This window comes from Uloborus diversus, chromosome 2 (assembly GCF_026930045.1).
Source record: "Uloborus diversus isolate 005 chromosome 2, Udiv.v.3.1, whole genome shotgun sequence".
NCBI classification, from domain to species: Eukaryota; Metazoa; Arthropoda; class Arachnida; order Araneae; family Uloboridae; genus Uloborus; species Uloborus diversus.
The window spans coordinates 157,652,187-157,672,352 of record NC_072732.1 but is presented as its reverse complement, the minus strand read 5'-3'; the positions used below and the strand labels follow the sequence as shown (position 1 = coordinate 157,672,352).

The following is a 20,166-nucleotide window of genomic DNA, read 5'->3' as shown; positions in this document are numbered from 1 at the left end:
AAAAAAATAACAAAATTATTTGAATAATATTTTTAATTATTGTTTCACTTTCAATGATGTTAAACAATGAAAGTGAGTTGAACAGAAAGAGTAAGTGTCAATTAGTCAAAAAATGAAAACATGGTGCAAGAAATGACAAAAAAAAAAAAAAAAAAAAACACCTGTCTAAGTTGACCACCAAAGTACTGCACCGCAAGTGGTCAACTTACACAGGTTTCACTGTATTATTAACTGTGGCAAATTTTAATTCATGTTCTATAATTTGTACAAAAAAAGGCTTGAAAAAGAAAGTTAGTTGAACTTGAGATTAATAAAAAGTATGAAATATTATATTAAAATTAATTGAAAATGGAAAAAGCCAGAGAAAATTAGTCGGCACATATGGAATTTCTAAAACTACAGTGTCTAATACAGTTAAAAACAAGGAAAAAAATAACAAAATTATTTGAATAATATTTTTAATTATTGTTTCACTTTCAATGATGTTAAACAATGAAAGTGAGTTGAACAGAAAGAATAAGGGTGAATTACTCAAAAAATGAAAACATGGTGCTAGAAATGACAAAAAAAAATCATTACCTTCTTTATAAGTTGACCACCTGTCTAAGTTGACCACCAAATTACTGCACCGCAAGTGGTCAACTTACACAGGTTTCACTGTAAAAAGATTTTAAAGGTTGGAGCTTCAAAACATTAAAAATCATATTTTTTTTAAAAAAAAGTAAAACTACTTGATATTAATAAAAAAAATGTTGGCATGAAGTGAAATCTGTTCTTGCAATACAAATGTGATGATCAGCAATAGGCTCTGACTAGGCCGTTCCTAGTCAATTTATTAGTCCCTAATGAAGACTAATGACCCTTTTAAAACTAGCTACCCTCTTGCCTATTACAGCCTATTCCAGTGCACTGTTCTGTGTACCCACAACACTACTAAAGCAGTAGTTTTTCTTAATTTGTATGACATTAACATATCTATAAAATATGCTGAGTACATCAATATTTTACTATGGGTGACATCAATAAAAACTGTAAAAATATAACAGTTATAAAATATTTTTAGTCTATAAATCTTCGTTTTGTATATGTCTCAGAGCATTTCATTTGACTTTCCCATTGAGTTTTTTTCTACTATTGTGTATAATAGTCTAATCATGCCCAATAGCTTATTCACATTGTTAAATTTCATAACTTTTAAGAAAATTATGATCTAAAATTAACTGCACCAATGTATAATTATTTTTTTTTTATTGATTATGAAATTCTAAAGCAAATGATTCTATTTTAATTAAATGATTAACTCATAATAGAAAATGTATTAGAATAATATAATATTAATACACTATGATAATAAATTTATGCATGCATAATCAGTTCATTTTTCATTTTGTCCAGTTTCTTCCACCGTCCCGGATTTTATACAAAAAAGTGAACAAAATAGCAACCCTGTTCTCAGTCATAAAATTTTTTGAAATATTCAAGAAGTTTAAAGGATCAAGATATTCAGAACCTCAAAGCAGAATCTTTGACGATGTTCTGCAACGTAAAATCATTTGACCAAAATTTTTCTGCAAGTACTTTAAGCACTGAAAACACAGGCAACCAACGTGACCTTTTCCAAAAATCGGGAGCCCTTAACCTAAATCGTTTCATACAGGTTTTTTTTTTAACTTCACGGTTGCTATGCATTTAATAAAAATCCAAAACAAGGTGTCAAACCACTTTTTTTTGTTAATTTTACATGGCATGAAAGATAAATTAAAATAATGTTAATAAGTAAGTAAATTGCTAAATAAAAAACAAAATGAGTCGAGTTAGGGTAGCAAATAACAGAACACTTCAAAACTTTCTAAACAATTAAAATATTTTCAGGATGCAAAAGGATTGAAAATCAAACGAGACAAGCAATTTCGGCGATGAACGTGTTTTATTGTTGACATATTTCCAAAACATACGTTTTTGGAGAAAATTAGTTAAAAAATTAAAATTTAGGGAAAAATAAGGAAAAAGGGAACTAAAAACTTTAGAAAAATCAGAATCTTTTCAGATTTAGAATGTGAAATTTTTACAGAAACTGTCGATTTTCTACTCTACAAATACCTTCCAACTCAAGATGGAACTTCGCACAAATTCTGCACTTGTCTTCAAGTTCAAAGTAAACAGATGATTTATCGAATTCAACATTTTTCTGAGCTTTCTGCCGAATTATCGTTGTTTCCCAAGAATTTTAGATTTTCTAATTTAAAGAAATATGCAGAATTTGTGCAAAATTTTATATTGAGTTGAAAGATATTTGTAGAAAATCTACAGAAATTTAATAAAAAATCTGTAGAATTTCTGCAGAAAATTTGTCAGAGCTTTCCTCTCTCATTTGAACAGATTGTTCTGAAGCTCAGGCATCTGATCTGCGACGTATGTCGCAAATTTAGTAGCATTCTGCTTTGGGGTTGAGAACTTTATGAAGGAAAATCACTCCACCATGCATGTTTTGGATTAATGGTCTCAAAGGAAAAAGTGAAATGTTTCAAAAGAAAAAAAAATTTCTAGTGGTATACGTATTTTGTTCGGATAAAACATCTTATGATTTCCAACATTACTAATTGTAAACCTCCCATGTACTCCATAATTTTCTTTGTCTGCTATTCAAAAATTAGTAAAAAGAGGATACTTAGGGAGATTTGTATATGATATTGTATAAATTGTTCTTATGGTTAGAGATATGTTGTAAAGTATCAGAAAAATATACCTAGTGGGAGCAGCCAATCCATTAACTTCAGCATCATGTGGTTCTGTAGTATCTAAAAAGAAAAAATAGAAATGTTAAAAAGCTCTGACAAGGTCATTATTCTCATAGCAATACCTTCAAAAAGAAATACATGAGATTTTTAAATGTTCAAAAAGCAAATTGCAATCTTGAGGCTACAGGCCAGGGATCCAACACATTTTCCAAGCATGAAACTTCCTTAAAACACAAAATGCTCCATGTCTGTATTGTAGTTAAAGGTCAATCTAGCAACACAATGCATGTTATGGATATTTTCCATATTTCTAGTTCGGCGTTAAAAAATCAACATGCTAGTAAAAAATATGAACATGTACTGGTGGTGTACCACAGACAACATCGCTGATCGGCTTCTTTAAATTTAACGCTAAATATGTTTTATATCTAAAATTATTTACACTTCATGATTGCATTTATAACGTTATTTTAAACATAACTTTTATTTTTAGCTAATTAAATATTAACCCATATTTTACTATCGTCCTGTATATAGGACAGATCATATTTATTGCAGGCAAGGGTTATCACATTTTTAGTTTCTAATTTGGTATTTTTATAAACCCTACGTTTGATTAGTACTGTAGACAAAATTTTTGAGTTCAATTATAAATATTTTTATTTTATTTTTATTCTTGAATTTGAAAATTTTTTGCAGTTTTATAATGCATAATTTAATAATTAATTAAAATAATTTTGTAGAAAATATGCTAATATCCGCTTTCAATTTTATCATTACTAATCATATACATTAGTACTGAATAAAATTTGCAAAGATAAATCTACATTTAAATAAGTTTTATGAAGGGTTTTATTAGCCGTCCTGTAAATAGGACGATGGTAAAATCCCCTGCTATGCGCGCTACATACAAAAGTAGCTTAGCTGTTGGAAAATGGAGTGGAAAACTTGATGGCTCTCTTTCAAAACTCAATTTTATGAAGTTTTCTCACAACAAGAGTTGAAAGAGCGGGTTTTGGAGGATCGTAGGGAGTTTTTTTTTTTTTTTTTTTTTTTGACTAATTTATCATCCCCACTTAATAGGTTGTGATGCTACCTTCTGGATTGAGTAAAAATATTTGCTGTTCAAAGTATGAACGCTAATCTCGAAAGCAAATAAATTAAAGAAAGCGTAAATGTGGCATACTGAATAAGAAATTATTAACAACTGAACTAGCTATAGAATATGTAATGTCATAGGAGGATGAACCCATGAGAGTGACCTTGACTTGAAAATATTGCCATCTGATCCAGATATAGTCACTCTACTATTGGTTTAGATAGCTACTGTAAAGTTCGCCTAATTTATAATTTTTTTAATGAAGCTTTTCAAAAAATTGGTGTGTTTTCTGAGCATTCAACCACTGTTGAAATAATTGCCCTTTATTTTGAAAAATAGAGATGAAAAATTTACACAAATGTGAAGCTCATGAAGTTTGGTAGTAAGCTCTCGATAATCAACTCTTTTGGTGGTTATCACTTTCCTTTTTATACTATATCAAGGAGCACAAAAAAGATGTCCGATTCTGAAAATTGTTTCAACTGTCATAACAGAGCTAAAAAGATGAAAAACGAAAAGAATTACACTCAGTTAACACAGTTAGTAAATAGTACAGTTGTGGATAATTTGCTGTATATTATTAAAACTCCAGCAGGGCACAAAACATACATTTTTTTTGTCTTATAATATTTTTGTTAATCTCAGAAACAAACAACTATTAGAAACAGAAACAGTAAGGGAAATTGGAATGAGAAAATGTCCCTTAGAACCATACAAAATCTTGAAAATTATGGGATTTAAACATCCGATAGGGAATTTCACATGAAGCACAAGATCACAGCTGTTCGTTGAAATGATGGAAAAGAAGTATCATTCATCAGCAATTTCGAAAATACAAAGTTTTTCCAAAAAAAAAAAATAAATAAATAAAAATCGTACACAGAATAGGGAAAATATTTCATTTTGTACTAGTGTAAAAATGGTGTGGACGTATATGAAAATCATATAGAAATCAGGGGTCTGGCCAGAGCAAATTTGGGTCCGTTAACGAACCCTTTACAAAAATCCGATCAACCGAAACGGACCCTTCACAAAATTCTGGTAAACAAAAACGGATCTTTCACAAATAGTTTATTGAAAGAGCAAATCTCAAATTAAAATAATACAGCATATTTAAAGTTAAATTAGAGGAATCAACTTATACAAAATCAGCTAATTTTGCAAAAGGAAAAAAAAAAATCGGCACTCTTGTGCCTGTTGTTGGTTTCTTTGAAAGAAATTAACAGCTGAAAGTCAGTTAGGTTTATAATTTTGCTTGTTTGTTTTATGCAGCAGTGTTGTTGTAAACTTCTTTGGAAAAGCGTCAACATTCTCTGAATAGGCGTAGTAAGCACTTTTCTTCCCACTCATGATTTAATCATCAATAATATAGAGTGAAATGAATTTAGAACTGCAAAGGATAGTATGGGTGGGGCGGATGTGATTGCTTCAGATAGGGTTACAATATTTAAACTTATCGCCACTTAGTGTCTGGTGGTGCGATGTTAAACTGTTATTTTGGGAGAAAGTTATATGGGTTTGGTTTTTCGATACTAAAAAGGATAATTAACTTTAAATAAACTTTTATTTACCGTTATTTTTTTCTATAGATGTCTACATTTTGAAAAACGCAATCTTTTTACATCCGATATGAGAATCATATTTTATTCTTTTTTTCAAGCTAACTTAGCTTTATTAGGATGCAAATAAATGAAAAGTCTCTTTATTTTTGTAACAAAGCTTATTTCAAGTTTTTAAAGGGGAATTCCATTTTCTTTTATGAGTCAATAATTAAAATGCTGAATCGATGGTTTATTTTTTATTTAATTAATTTATTTATTTTTGCTTCAACTGTGTCCAGATATTAATGATATGTTTATCATAGGACTCTAAAATGCAATTCAAAAGTAATTTTATCAAAAATATTTATTTTACAAGCCGTTTTTATACTTTTGATTCCTTCACTTTGAGGATTGCAATCTCTTTGCACCCGCTGTGGAAATCTGTTTTTTTCGAATTTTCAATGTTTAGTACGCTTAGTTAAGAGGTAAACAAATAAAAAAAATTTTTATTTTTGTGAAAATCACGGAGTTTATAAGGTTTGAACGAAACTCTGTGCTCTTAAACAGTGTCTTGGATTAAAAAGTTAAATGCTGAACCCCTGCCTATTTTTTTTTTCTTACAGCTATTTTAAATACTATACAAAAAACATTTCTAGTATAATTTAACATGATGTAGAATGGTAGATAAATATTGATACTTGAGGGGTGTCCATCTCCAAGGGAGCGATGCCTCCCCCCTCTCTTCAAATACTAGAAAAACACTCAAGAATGATATTCTCAACAGAAAAGAGAGAAAACACTCAACTTTAAGTGTCAATGATGCAGTTTCCACAATCTCAAGAGTCTAAACTTTTGTTTTTACAAGAAATTTTTTTTTTTTTTTAAATTATTTGAATTTTCACAAAAATAATTGATTTTTCACAAAATTATTTTATTTTTCACAAAAAACGGACCCTGTGAAAAATCCTGGACAGACCCCTGGAAATATTATGCATCCATATGTAATACAAAATGGTAACGACCGACCACAGTTTCAAAATGCCTCTGAAGCAGCACCTGGATGCTACTAGGAAAATGTCAAAGCTGTTTCATTCAGAAGAAGCCTTAATATGTATTGAAACCTGTGGAAAAGTTACTATTGTTTACATGGGTTTGTGTGTACTTCTAAACATTGCTGAAAAGCAACTGTCTGTTCATCAAAACAAGAGTCGAACCATACAGAAAGAAGAGCCTTTTGAAGTTGCAGACTGAAAAGGTTTTAGTAAAAACTTCGAACTGAAAACAACACAATAAGTTGAAGCATAGTACTAAGAAAAACAGTGAAACACTGGCAGTTCATGAAAAATATTATTTAGGACTTTGTGTAGAGTGTTTTCTTCCATTTCACACTTACCAGAAAGCTTGAGTGAAAAACCAAGTATACAGTAGTGGATTGTACCATCGTCCTATATATAAGACAGCTTGTAAAATTTAAACGAATATGTATTTGGTAATGTTTAAAATTTTATGTGTATTCCTGATGTCTCCTCAGTCTGTAATAGTAACTTTTATAAAAAATATTAAGTTTTTCATAATGTGGTAAAATATGGGTTAAATAAAGCACAAAATTCAAAATTGTTTGTTTGGCAATAAACATGCAAATCTTAAACAGTTTAGAAAAGAGTCTGAAAAATCTATTTTGTTCAATAACATTTAACATAGGCTAGCAAAAATTTGAGAAATTAATTATACTATTTTAATTTATTTTTTTATAGCAAAAAAAAAAAAAAAAAATGTTGCAATTAACTCGGGAATCGTCATTATGGCGTGTCTATATGTTTTTAGGCACTTATCCACGTGTGGTCGAGTCGAAAAAAAAAACTCAACATTCATTCGGAGGTGAGTAAAATGGAAATTAAGGTCGATTTTTGAGTGAAATTTTTTTTTGCGAATACAATACTTCCTTTTTTGTAAAAGGAAGTAAAAAAAAGTTCTGAACACTGCGATGCATTGCATATGTGTAGATAAAAAAATTTCTTTTAAAAACAGACAATTCCTAGAAAGTATGTAAAAGTGCAAAAAGAAAAACTCTAGAAGCAAAGTTTCAGAGCAGCTAAGAGATATTTTGAAGTAACAGAAGAAATACAAGTCCGTTTCGTGTCAGATACCCATGTAGCATAGTAATGATCCTCAAAGATGTAATGCATTTTAGAGCAGGTGATAAACATCACCTGCTCCACGAGATGTAAGTTCACATTGACGAAAATACAACACGACACAAAACAGCTCGCAATTAAATTGAATGAACTACATCTCATTACTCAGAAATGTTAACGTAATCCAAAAAGTTCTACGTTTACCTGAATTCGATTCAGAACAATCCGGTAATATGACATCGCAATGAGTAGAGGATGCTGCTTTCAACTTTTTCTTGGGACTGTCTGGACGTTCAGATCCTTCAGCCTCCATCTTTCAATTTATAAAGAAGAAAAAAAGCCAACAACCTGAGAAGTTTAATGTATTGAAGCTCTGAATAGTCTTATTAATAATACATCGGATTTAACTGTTGACATTTAAAAATCATGAACGATTTTATTTTAAAAAAAATAGAGCAACACGAACATCAATTCAGATTGAGAGGCTTAACTGTCTCTATTTCCACGGTTAATGGACACAGTTAATATAGATTTTCCTTGTGGTCAATTTGCAATCAAAAAATAATATTGACCTTTCTAATTATGCTATTTAATTTATTCTAGAGCTCAAAGTCTTTCAAAAGAATTTTATCAATTCCTCTAATATTGTTACAAAAATTTCGTTCCATCGTTTGTCATCAAGTGACGAAAAATCGTAACTGTAACTTACAAAAAGTTGCTGGCGCGAATTTGTTTTGTTTATTTTGATTTTTCAATTATTAAAGTTGTACTAAAAGCAAAATACTCAAAATTGAATTCCACTTTTCTCAAATTACGTTTTACTTTGTATGAAATGACAAAACATTTAGTGCAAACCTGTCGAAACAATTAAGAAGTTGGTTACGAGTTTTCAGTTTCAGTTAACTAGTTTTCATCTCGAAACTACTTCAAATCGTGATGTCGAAAAAAAGGGGAGTCAGTGCTGATGAGAAAAGGTCGCGCATGCTTAATTTGTTTTATGAGAAAAAAGATGTTTTTCAGTTAAAAGAGCTTGAAAGGATTGCGCCTAAAGAGAAAGGTATTGTGGCTCAATCAGTTAAAGAGGTAGTCCAATCACTTGTGGATGAAGGTTTGGTAGACTCTGAAAAAGTCGGTACTAGTGTGTATTTTTGGGCATTTCCTAGTAAATCTGTCAATACTAAAAAGCGTCGACTGACTGAACTTAAAGAAAAATGTGATGAATTGAAAAAGAAGCTCAAAGGTTTAGAGCAACAAATTGCAACTGCTCAATGTGGTAGGGAAAATAATTCGGAGAGGGAAAAAATATTGAAGGAATTGGCTGAACATGAAAAAACAGTTAACGAAATGAAAATAAAAATTGATAAATATAAAGATTCTGATCCTGAAGCTTTAGAACTAATAAAACAAGACACTGAAGCTTATAAAGAAGAAGCCAATTTATGGACAGATAATATTTTTGCAATTAAATCTTGGTGTAAGAAAAAGTTTTTCATTGAAGAAGCCCAGATTAACAAACAGTTTGGTATTCCCGAGGAATTAGATTATTTAGAGTGAAAAGCATGTTACAGTTTTGGTTTATTCATAGTTAATTGTTTTGTTTATTTATGATAAGAAAACTAGCTAGTGTGTTGTTTAGCTGGAATTTAAGTTTTAAGTATATTCTGTAAGTTTTGTTATAGAAAGTAAAGTATGTATTAAAAAAATGGGTGAATATTGAAATGTGGTCATCACTGAAAAAATCATCACAGGTCCTCCACAAATAATGTTACAACTTGAGGGGGGGGGGGAGTTATGAAACTGATAGTTGGAGGGAGAAAGATTGGAAGGGGGTAACAAGAAGTGACACCTGACAATTTTCGTTGAAAACAAAATTATAACAAGATGTGTTCATGCAATACAATGTGACATAAGGGATGTGGGGGTGAAATATATTAAAAAATGATTCATTGACAGCATGCCGAGACTTGGTTAGTAGTGTAGTCAAGTATAGGGTGTGTTTGTATGTCTTTTCTGCATCTTTCTTTAAAGAGGTTTTAATAAATATTTCATTCCAAAAACAAATAAAGAAATAAACATTTAATTCTCTTAAAAGCTAACAGTTTCCTTAAAAATTTGCAACTGCCAATAATTCATTAAAATCAAGTTAACAATATATAAATTATCTGAGTTAAAAAAATATAGTAAATTTTTTAAAAATTACAAAATAATTAACTTATCTAATATGACTGCCAAAGCTTTTGAACAAGCTACAAACACTTTCTCAAAGTTCGAGTAATTTGCAAAATTTACCAATGCAAATTCCTTATTCTATAGCCAGCTTACATGTCCTTGCTTTTGCTTATTTTTATGTGTGTTAATAGTGTTCACATAAGTTATTTTAGCAATTTAAAGCAACTGTTTAATAAGCATTAAAGTGTTTTGATAAGAGTAAACCTACAATTAGTAATCAGCACAGTCAACTTAACCAGGCGTTGTATACATCACCTCCCCCACCAAACCAGTCAATATTTGTATTCACCAAACTTAGAAAAGTGATCTTCAGTCAATTTAGGTTGCCAACCACTGATCTAATATATAGTTGGATTCTAATGTGGCAGAAAGAGGTTTTTGCCATGCCGGCCTCAAACGGTTTCTACCACCTGTTATAACTGCCTTTGCAGAAACCTGCCAACCCTGTATCTTGACAACAATTAACAACAAAGAATGGACAGGGACTAAAAAGTGTAGTTTGTCTTAGCAGTAATTTGCTTCAAGCCTGTTCAAATTAACAAGGTTCAATTATAGTACCTTTAGCCTGAAGAGTGAATAAATTGATTTAAATATATATAAAAAATTAATAAAAAGGAAAAAAACTTTCTTCTTACTTCGACAAACATTTCTGGTAAGAAAATATTTTCTAACTTGCAAACATAGTTAGATAAAAATATAAAGTATCTGCGCACATAAGTCAAAACTATCTGCAGGAATGAAAATCAAAATGCAGTGTGTAGGTAAAATGTTGAGTAAGAAAATGCCTTTTGCTTTCCATCATGTGTACATGAAAGCAATCATGAACATTTTTCATAAATTTATCTTCAAATTTTGAAGATAATCAGTGTTAAGTATGGATACTGTAGAGATGTCAGGGGTGGTATATTCACTATATAATTCGGATTTTAGTAGATCATTCTTTAATACACATATTTACACATTCACTCTTCCAGTGACAATCTTCCTCTGACTACCAGTGCTGATTCTCAGTTAGCCTTGTGGGAGTTAAAGTGGTTGCGCAATTTCGGTTTCCATAGTTGCCCAATTGGGATTTCTCCTTTTGCATATAAGCTGATCTGATGACTTTATGGGTTTCCCACAATACTAAGTAACAATTTTCAGCCAATGCACATATCTACAGCAAAAATATCTGCACAGCATCAAATGTATCCGCGCACGACGTGTGTCTATATTATCTAGCTATGCTTGTAAGTGGTAACAATATTTATTTTTTCTGAAAGATTAATCTCTACATAGTATAAAATGAAGTCTCTAAAAAGCATCTGTGTGTTTGAAAGTGCAAAACTCGCAAACTACCTGGCTAATTTTGCTGAAATTTTCAGTTGGTTTTTTAAGCTGGAAAAGTTTGAAGATCAGTTGAAAAAAATTTTGAACTTTAATTTTCATATGAATTCCCTCATATGGGGGTGAAAAATTCTTGCATATTAACATTAAAAAGGGCAGATAGTTCTGCGTTGTATGCACTTTGTTCCAATTCTCTAACTTATTAATGGCAGGAGTTAATCACATTTTAAAATTGAATATTTTAAGGTTTCACTGGACTCTTCAGGCACTACTTTCTTCACTAAAACTATCAATAAAATGTAAACAAATTATCCCACAATTTTTTTTTTTTTTTTTTGATGCCATTGGAAAGAGCAACTTTTCTTACTCCAGATTAAACTCCACCTACGGTCAAAGATTCAATCCTCAATTTCAATTCGAAAAAAAGTCACAAGAGAATCAAGTAAAGTTCAAAAATCTTCTCCATTCAAATTATTACCGCTTTATTTTGTGGTACCATGGTTTACGTCTTTCAAATCCTTTGTTTCTCTCTTATTTTAATTTGTTAAAAGTATTTTATTTTGTTGTAATCCACAACCCTGCTTTGTTAATTATAATAGGGAAAATGCCTTAAGAGTGAGTGTGGTGGGGAGGGGGTAGTAGGGAAAAACTTTCTTTTCGTTTCAGAGTGAGAAGGGAAATTTACCTCCGCTCTAAGAGCTTTTTATTCAAAAGCTCGAATATTTTAATTTAAGTATGAGCAAAGCAGTCCAGGTATAGCTAGTTGCAAAAGGTTTTGATCAAATATTGGGGTAAAATTGTGGATTATTTTCCCCAGACAACTGCAGTAGTTTTTTTTTTTTTTGAAATCTGCACAAGTAATTGAGTCAATCTGTAATTATAATGCAACATAGCTTAACATATTGAAACACTGAAGAATTTTGTGCTATATTATGGAAAATGTTTAGGAATTTCTTTACATTTGTTTTGAAAGGTTCTGGTATGTTAGCAATTATGTGTTTGACAATTAGTGATTGAAACTCCAAAATACCAATTACAGGTATTTTGTGCTATTTTGCAATTTAAAAAAAAAAAAAAACAGTATTTACAAAAGTTAAATATCAGTATTTTTGATATTCACTGCAAATAATATTTTTTTTAATTAAAGAATTTTTAAAACAACCTGTTTAAATATTTACTATTACTTTAAATGCATATCTTTTTCGTCAATCATGCAGGATGAAAGTGAATCATTTAATGCCAAAATTGGCTTTAAAAACAAATTAATAGAGTGTAGTAAATGAATGCATTCAACGTGTATGAAAAGGTATTTTCAATCACTGAATGGATTCAATGAATCATTTTTGGGTTTTTATGTGCAGCATAATTTCCAATTTTCCCCTTTTTTGTGCATTTACTTTTGCATACTAGGCTATTACACTTGCCTCTTTGCAAATGCTAACTAGTTTTAATTCCAGTATAGTTAGAAAGTATTTGTTCTACCAATAATTTGTCCGAACTTTTAATTGCAGTGTAGCCTTATACTTAGTGATTGCAATACCGGTATGCAGAATACCAGTATTTCAAGCAATTTTGCAATACCGGTATTTGTTGAGGTAAAACACCGGTATTTTTGGCAATAGATCAAAAAATTCTAAATTGTTCAATTAAAGAACTTTCAATTTAACTTGTCAAATATCTACTTTTATTTCAAATGTACTTTTTTTTTCCGTGACACAAGAGCAAAATCAATATATTGAAGTAAAAATATGGCTTCAAAATAGGGATTTGTCGTTCATGAACGAACGGAACAAAAAGAAGGAATCCTTAAAATGAACAGATCCCTTTGTTCATGTAAATAATGAACGATTGTTCTTTTGAACGATGAGCAGTTTGGAACATTGTATTGATGCACTTGTGATAAAATCTCTTTTTTTTTAATTTAAATTACATTCATCTTCAAATTTTTAACTGTCAGTCAATCTCGAATTTCCTTTTTCTCAGTGCAGTACAATGTACTCATTTTGAACCTTTTAACTTTCTGCTTTATTCAACATTTTCCTTTACATTTTGCACTCCAAGGTCCCCCCTACCTTCCACTATATGTGGTTTAACCAGTTCGATGGGACCTTGAAGACAGCTCTGAATTTTGATCCAGACCAGAAGTGAGCAATCCCTGATCCAGCACTCCCAGAATATATCGTTCCACTTGGGGGACTTCGTTTCCACAAGCATATTTAAAGTCCCCCAGTCAAGGCCGCCCAAAGAGCTGACGGCGCCCGGGGCGAAAGTTTCCTGATGCCCCCTCCCCCAATACACACAGAAAAATTAAGTTAGGTATAACGTCATACACGTGAACGCGCATCATACTTGCATTTTTTAGATATTAATAACAAAACAATCAGAAGCCTATGGATAATACAAATTAAAACACAAGCAATGAATCTGTTTCTAACATTTATTATACATTAATATCCTAAAAACTTTTCAAAATATGGAAATGTTTAACATCCAAACCTTGTAAAATGTTACGCCACAAGATAAAACACTTAAAACTGAATTAGTTACTGATAAAGATCAAATAATGAACACGAATATATAATTTGGTGATTATAAATAGAAAATAATCGAAGTTTTTATAACATCAAAATTAAATTTCGATCTGGACTCGTCAGATTATTCTTTTCAAGTTTCAGGGGAAAGACCCCAAATACTCAACAACATCGAAAATCACTTAGAATTGCGTTTTTGGAGCTTTAATTTTTAAAAATTACGGGCCTTAATATTACAAAATATGGCCTTACTATTGCATTTTTAAGATTCGAGTTTCAGAAAATATTCGGGCAAGGGTCCCCATACCGCCTTTCTTTTATCACAAGCAATGGGTTTTCTTAAACAACACTTAGCCCCTGAATATAAAACATTGCTTAAAGTTTCCAGGGAAGGGCTTCAAATCCTCCCCTTCCCTTTAATCTTCAAAGTTCATCTAAAATTGTGTTTTTGAAATTTAAATTTTGAAAACTTGCAGGGAGAGTACGAATTAGCTACATTTTTTTTTTTAACAAAATCGATTAGAGATAGTCCCTGAGCTCCATCCCGTACTATAACTTCTATAAACATGGCCTATAATCACGTTTTTAAGGCTTCAATTTCTAGGAATTTCCACTGAGGCACCTATACTTTTTCTCCTCGTAGCATATGCAAAGAAAGTCTAAAATTGCATTTTTAAAAGTAAAAGTTTCAAAATTTTGACCGGACCCCACTTTCCTATCAGATCTTTTTTTTTTCAATGTGCTCCCCTCTAAAACTTTTTTCTGGTTACAGAATTCCAAGAAATTTGGTATGAACTAGATCAGAAGTTCCCAAAGTTCAGACCTTCGCGAACCACCTCCGGAAAAATTACGAACTTCGCGGACCCCCTACCCTCCCCCCCCCACACGAGCAAAAAATATATATATATATAATAATTTGATACAAGTTAATTCGACTTTTTTCTGAAATATTTTTATGTTTTTTTTCCTGTAAATTTAATTATTCATTGTTCTGTATATTTTTCAGAGCTCTTGTCTGGTTTTCATTTCTTACATTGTTATTTTGAGTTATGGAAGTAAAATCCTATTTTCATTTCAATAAGCATGTTATGCAACACATTTATAAAACACTAGTAGGGTAACGACCCCAGTAATTGGCACTTTAAGAGTTTGTCCTTAAACTTACCTCTGTTTTCATTACATAGAAAAAAATATTCACTTGAAAATAATTTTGTATCAAAGAATGCACATCTGTGCATCTACTTAGAACATGGAAGAAAACACTTCCTAATTATTTTCGACACTTTTATGTTGTGTGTTCTTTATCAATCTAAAAGGCAGTTAATGTTATCTCTTTCTCTCATGGAAGAAGCTTTCAATGACCTACTGGACATTTCACGGTATTTTGGACAATTATGTAGAGTCCTTAACATGACTTTTTTGCCATAACTTTTCAATATACTACATGATTAGTGCATTATTTTATTTCAAGTTTGTCTTACTAACACATAAACTCAAAATAATTTGCAAATCGGTGAAATAAATAGTTATGGCAAAAAAAATCATGTTGCAGACTTGACATTTGTCTGAAAACTGTGAAATGGTCCTACTACGACATCTGAGGATAAGGTCCTTTCTCTTCAGCTACTTTGTTTTAAAATCTGTCTGCATTGCATTCTTCTTTATTGTCCCTCAAATCCAAGTCTGATTTCTGTCATTTTCAGAACATGCTCTGCCATTCTAGAGGTGCATGCATTGGGTCTTAACGCAAGCATCTTATCACTTTTACATATCTTTTCAATATTTACTATTATATATTTCAATTAAAAAAAAAAAAATCAAGCCTGTCTAACCAACCCAAACTGTCATGGTAACCCGTTTTTCACAACAGAACACTGTCTTGAAATCCGGGGCCATATATAAGTTCAGGACTGAATAAGTGATGTGACATTTAAAGTGTCGTGAAATGCCAGGTGTTGCAATAACGAGGTTTAACAGTACCAGGATTGCATTTTTATTTTGGTATAGCAATGACCCCTGCAATGTTCCCACTCTAAGCTTTCATAAAGAAGTTAACATTTATAATTATTTTGATGAATTTGAAAATTGAAACTACAGGGTGACAAGAAATAACTTAAACACACATTATAAATTATAATTTTAATGTTGATGAAAATATTTAGACTAAAAAACAAAATTAACATGAATACATTATTTCGTCTACTATATTTATAAATTTTCAAAGTGGTTACCTTTATCCTTAATACAGAGCTTTAAACGTGTCACAAAATATTTGGCTATGGGATGCAACTCATTTACTGATATTTTACCTCATTTCTTGCATAAGGACTTCTTTAGGTTTGTCAAAGTCTTATGGGGTTTAGCAAATATCCTTGTCTCCAAGACATTCTTGCATAGTTAAATGGCGTCATCGACCCCTATCTAATGGTTTGGGGTGGGATATGTGCTGGTGGGAAAAATCACTTGTTTTTGTTGATCAAGGGATTAGGATTAATCAAGAAACATATCGCAAACTTATTTTGGAAGATGTTGTCTTACCTTGGTTGCAAAAACTCTTTAGAAACAATAGATGGACCTTCCAACAGGATTCCACATTTGCACACAGAGCTAAAGACTCAAGATTGGTGTAAGACATTTTCCGGATTTCATTGGAGCTCAAGAATGGCAACTGTATTCGCCAGATTTGAATCCAATTTATTATTCTATTTGATCCATCGTGGAGACAAGGGTATGTGCTAAGCCTCATAAAACTTTGGCATCCCTGAAGAAATTCTTATGCAAGGCATGGGATAAAATACCAGTGAATTGTGGCCTATAGCCAAATATTTTGTGACACGTTTAAAGCTGTATTAAGGCTAAAGGTAGCCACTTTGAAAATTTGTAAACATAGTACACAAAATAATTTATTCATATTAATTTTGAAGTTTGGTCATAATATTTTCATCAGTATTAAAGTTATGATGCATTATGTGCGTCGAAGTTATTTCTTGTCACCCTGTATTTATATGCTGCCAAATAAAATGCAAGGTGTATAGATTTGTAAGAACATAAAAATAAAAAAGGTTTCTTTTGCTGTGTAGTATACCCACCTAAGTGAATTTGATGCAGTAGGGTCATTTTATTTTATTTTATTTATTTATTTATTTATTTTTTGCATTTCATCAACAGAGTATCTTAAACCAGTGTAGACTCTGTTTGCCCTCTAGTGAAAGCACAGGGTAACATATATTCTTCCCGAGAATGAAATTTTGTATCAGCAATTGTAAAAAATATTAAGAGCCATTTCAAAGTTTTTGGTTATTTAATGGGAATTTAAAAAAAAATGTTGAATGTTGTTATGTAAAAACATAAAAAGAAAACTTGATTTTACCCTTGATTTTCCGGAAGTTTTCACACTATTTGGAAAAAACAGATTAAGATTCAAGAAATTCATTGATTTCTGAAGAGAATGGTATATGGCAAGTGACACAATATTAATTTTTAAAATTCAAGTGTCATGTCCCCTTTTTCCTGGAATTCATCCTAGAAAAAAAACTTCATTTATAAATTCAAAAAAAAAAAAAAAATGTATTGGGAAATGTTTACTATAATAAACCTCATTTTCACACCTTATTTGTTTTTAATTTGTATTAATTAAAAATCTTCTTCATTTATAGAGTAAAACAATCAAACATCAATCAGGCAACACATCTAACACTTGGGCACCAGTTTTCTGCAACAAGGCAGTACGAATACCAATTTTGTCCTCCGACAATTTTGGAACCAAAATGTTGGATAAGTCAGCTCCCCTTATATAGTGGCTTTACTTCACGGCACCTCTCACCAGTCCTTATGGCACTCACTTTGAGAACCCTTAGACTACATACTTTTTACTCCAAAGAAAGAAGCTAGTGACTCCAAAACACATCTGTGCAATTTTTCTTGCAAATTTCCAAAGTTTCATTGAACTTGTAGATGCATGTACATTAAATGATGTCTGGCAATCATAAAACAGGGAAACCAAGTTTCAATCTCATGAGTTGAAATCCGCAAAATTAATGATTTTTCATTCATTATTATTGTTTTACAATAATTGGGAAAAAGAAATCGTTAATGTAGGTTTTAAGGTGCAATGTATTGAAAAGAGTTGATCATAAATTTGAATTTATATGGAAACAGATTAAATTTATTTCTATTACAATTTTATCGAACATGCAGTTGAAAGGTGTCTACTTGGATATGTTGACAAATTTTTTTGAAGGGTTTGGAAAGCGTAACTTTTAAAAGGCAGTAGATGCATTTTAGGACAAGAAGCATATACTTGATCCCTAGAACTTATAGTTTAAAGAGGCACAACAGTAGAATTCGAAATTTACTACCCAATGAAGGATTTACTATATCGACTGTAAAGTTGTATTTACTGACAGCCAAAAATACATTCATTGTATTTGCAAGCCTCAATTATGTTGTGTTTTGTATGAACTCCCAGATATTTTTCCCCCACCAGAGTTATATGATTTAAAAGTATAATAATTCAGGCTAAATATGTACTTTGTAACTGAACTAACACCATGCAAGACAATTCATTAAAAATTTAATTATTATTTGAAGGATTTTCATAAGAGGCTTTTCAATCATAAAACTAATTAGTAAGTTAATTAAAGGGGTTTTTTAATTTTTGAATTTACTGTCCATTTTACCTTTAACATTACATTCAGTAGTAATTATTTTTAAAACCAATTATTTCAAACAACTTTTGAATATAACATTAAATGCACTTCACTTCTAAAAGTACATGAAATGGATCTCTCCTTGAGAGAGAGAGAGAGAGAACCTCAGATAACATTTAATAAACTCATTAAGACCATAAAAGTATTCAATATAGATGATGCATTCTTTTTGCTTGACAACAAGCAGAGGTGTGCATGGAGGGGGGAGGGACACCTGTTGGCTCGGGCCGAGCTTGAAGGGGGCGTAATGTTTTTAAAACTAGGGGTGAAATATAGGGGTAAACAATATGCATGGGGGCCTGGAAAAGTCATTTATGACAGGCCCCAATCTTTCTGTGCATGACCCTGACAATTAGCTAAATTTCTGCAGTAAAGTTTTAAATTTCCTCCAATCAAATGTCATTTTTTTAAAGCAAGGAGTATTGCTACTCAAGTCTGTAAAATACTACCACTTCAAATCATTTACTGTGCAATAAAATATAACTAATTTCTAAAATTTAGTTTCACTTTACTGAGCAATTATTTTTCATCACCCTGTAATACTCAAACATTGAGTGTTCCTTCTACCCCAACCCCTCATTTTAATTATGCATACTAATTTTAAAAAGTAATTCATAAATGCATATTTTTTTATTCATCTATTTATTATATATATATATATATATATATATGTTTTGTTTTGGAAAATTAAGAAAATGTTTTTCAGAATTGAAATGATTCTTTGAATGAAGACATAACACAGATTTAACAGTACATTTAAAGCTGTTTGTGTTGTTTTAATTTAATAAGAGAAAGAGTGGTCATGCAAACTTTTTATTACAACAAAAACATACTTGCTTTCAATTATACCTTTCAAAAATCAAAACTATCTCTTTATGTGGAGTGTGAGGAAACATATCTACAACAGCAGCTTGAACTGGATAAAATGGATTACCTCTGTAATTGTTAGAAGTAGGTCTGCAAAGGCTAGGGGAAAAGAATAAATTATAATAAGGAAAAATTTAAAAGTCACAATTAAAATAATCTTAACAAAGATGAAATGCTTACTCAATAAAATTCTTAAACGCTGCATTGGCATTGCATGAAATATAAATCAGTTTTTGTATTTTATCGGTCCCTCGAATGGCTTTTAGAACTTTTTCATCTAAACGGAAAAGATGAAATTTATTGAAACATTCAATATGTAGCAATAAATATTCAAATTACAATTTGTTATAATTCTTAATCAATCTGCACAGTAATCTAAATTTGCAGAAAATATTAGAAGACACATTCAAATTGTTCTGGAATAACGGAGTTAAACCAGGAGATAATATTTCTTTTTAACTTCACACCTGAACCTATATAATCCAACAAATATCGTAGAAACAATGCAAATTAAATTACAATATTATGCTGCATTTATTCATTTCAAGTTTTAGAACAACTAAATTTCAATATTTGTCTTTGTCGCAGGAAGTTTATTGAAGATATAGTTGGAAAAAAAATTGCAAGAAATATCAGAGCATTTGAGGAAATAGTCTCATTTCTTTTAGATAAAACGAAACAGAGACAGTTCATTTTCATGTTAAAGATATTTGAATTTTTTAAAGTACATATTTCCCCCAAACAGGCATTGAAACATTCTTTTTTAATTTGTAAAATTAAATTATGTTTTAGTACCTTAATTTTTAAATACATATTCATATACAGTTGGCTCTCTGTTTAACGAGGCTCTATTTGACGACTTTCCCTATTTAACGATGGTTTTTCACAGTCCCAGATGGACCACTACAGTGTTAAAAGCATTCTATTTTCTACTTTTTTTTTCTACTTAAGGACAATGTTTTGTGGTCCCTTTAAAGTCAAACAGTCGGTA

General features: G+C 30.9%; 2 protein-coding genes across 2 annotated transcripts in view; one reads left to right on the top strand and one right to left on the bottom strand.

The window, feature by feature from the left end:
• The first annotated feature begins 8,241 nt into the window (after positions 1–8,241).
• Positions 8,242–9,216, top strand: LOC129217453 (meiotic nuclear division protein 1 homolog). The gene has a single exon (XM_054851754.1). The coding sequence runs from the start codon at positions 8,450–8,452 to the stop codon at positions 9,065–9,067; it is 618 nt and encodes a 205-aa protein (XP_054707729.1). The 5' UTR covers positions 8,242–8,449; the 3' UTR covers positions 9,068–9,216.
• A 9,891-nt stretch (positions 9,217–19,107) lies between these two features.
• The window catches only part of LOC129217452 (tRNA (uracil-5-)-methyltransferase homolog A-like), an 88,660-nt gene continuing 87,601 nt past the window's right edge, over positions 19,108–20,166 (bottom strand). The window contains exons 13-14 of the mRNA XM_054851753.1: positions 19,356–19,452; positions 19,108–19,274 (exon numbers count right to left, since the gene is read on the bottom strand). Of these exons, the coding sequence (XP_054707728.1) occupies positions 19,148–19,274; positions 19,356–19,452 (224 nt within the window). The 3' untranslated portion in view covers positions 19,108–19,147. The remainder of the gene's footprint in view (positions 19,275–19,355; positions 19,453–20,166) is intronic.

Coding starts and splice junctions, on each gene's coding strand:
- LOC129217453 (XM_054851754.1), top strand. CDS start 8,450: ATGTCGAAAAAAAGGGGAGTCAGTGCTGATGAGAAAAGGTCGCGCATG.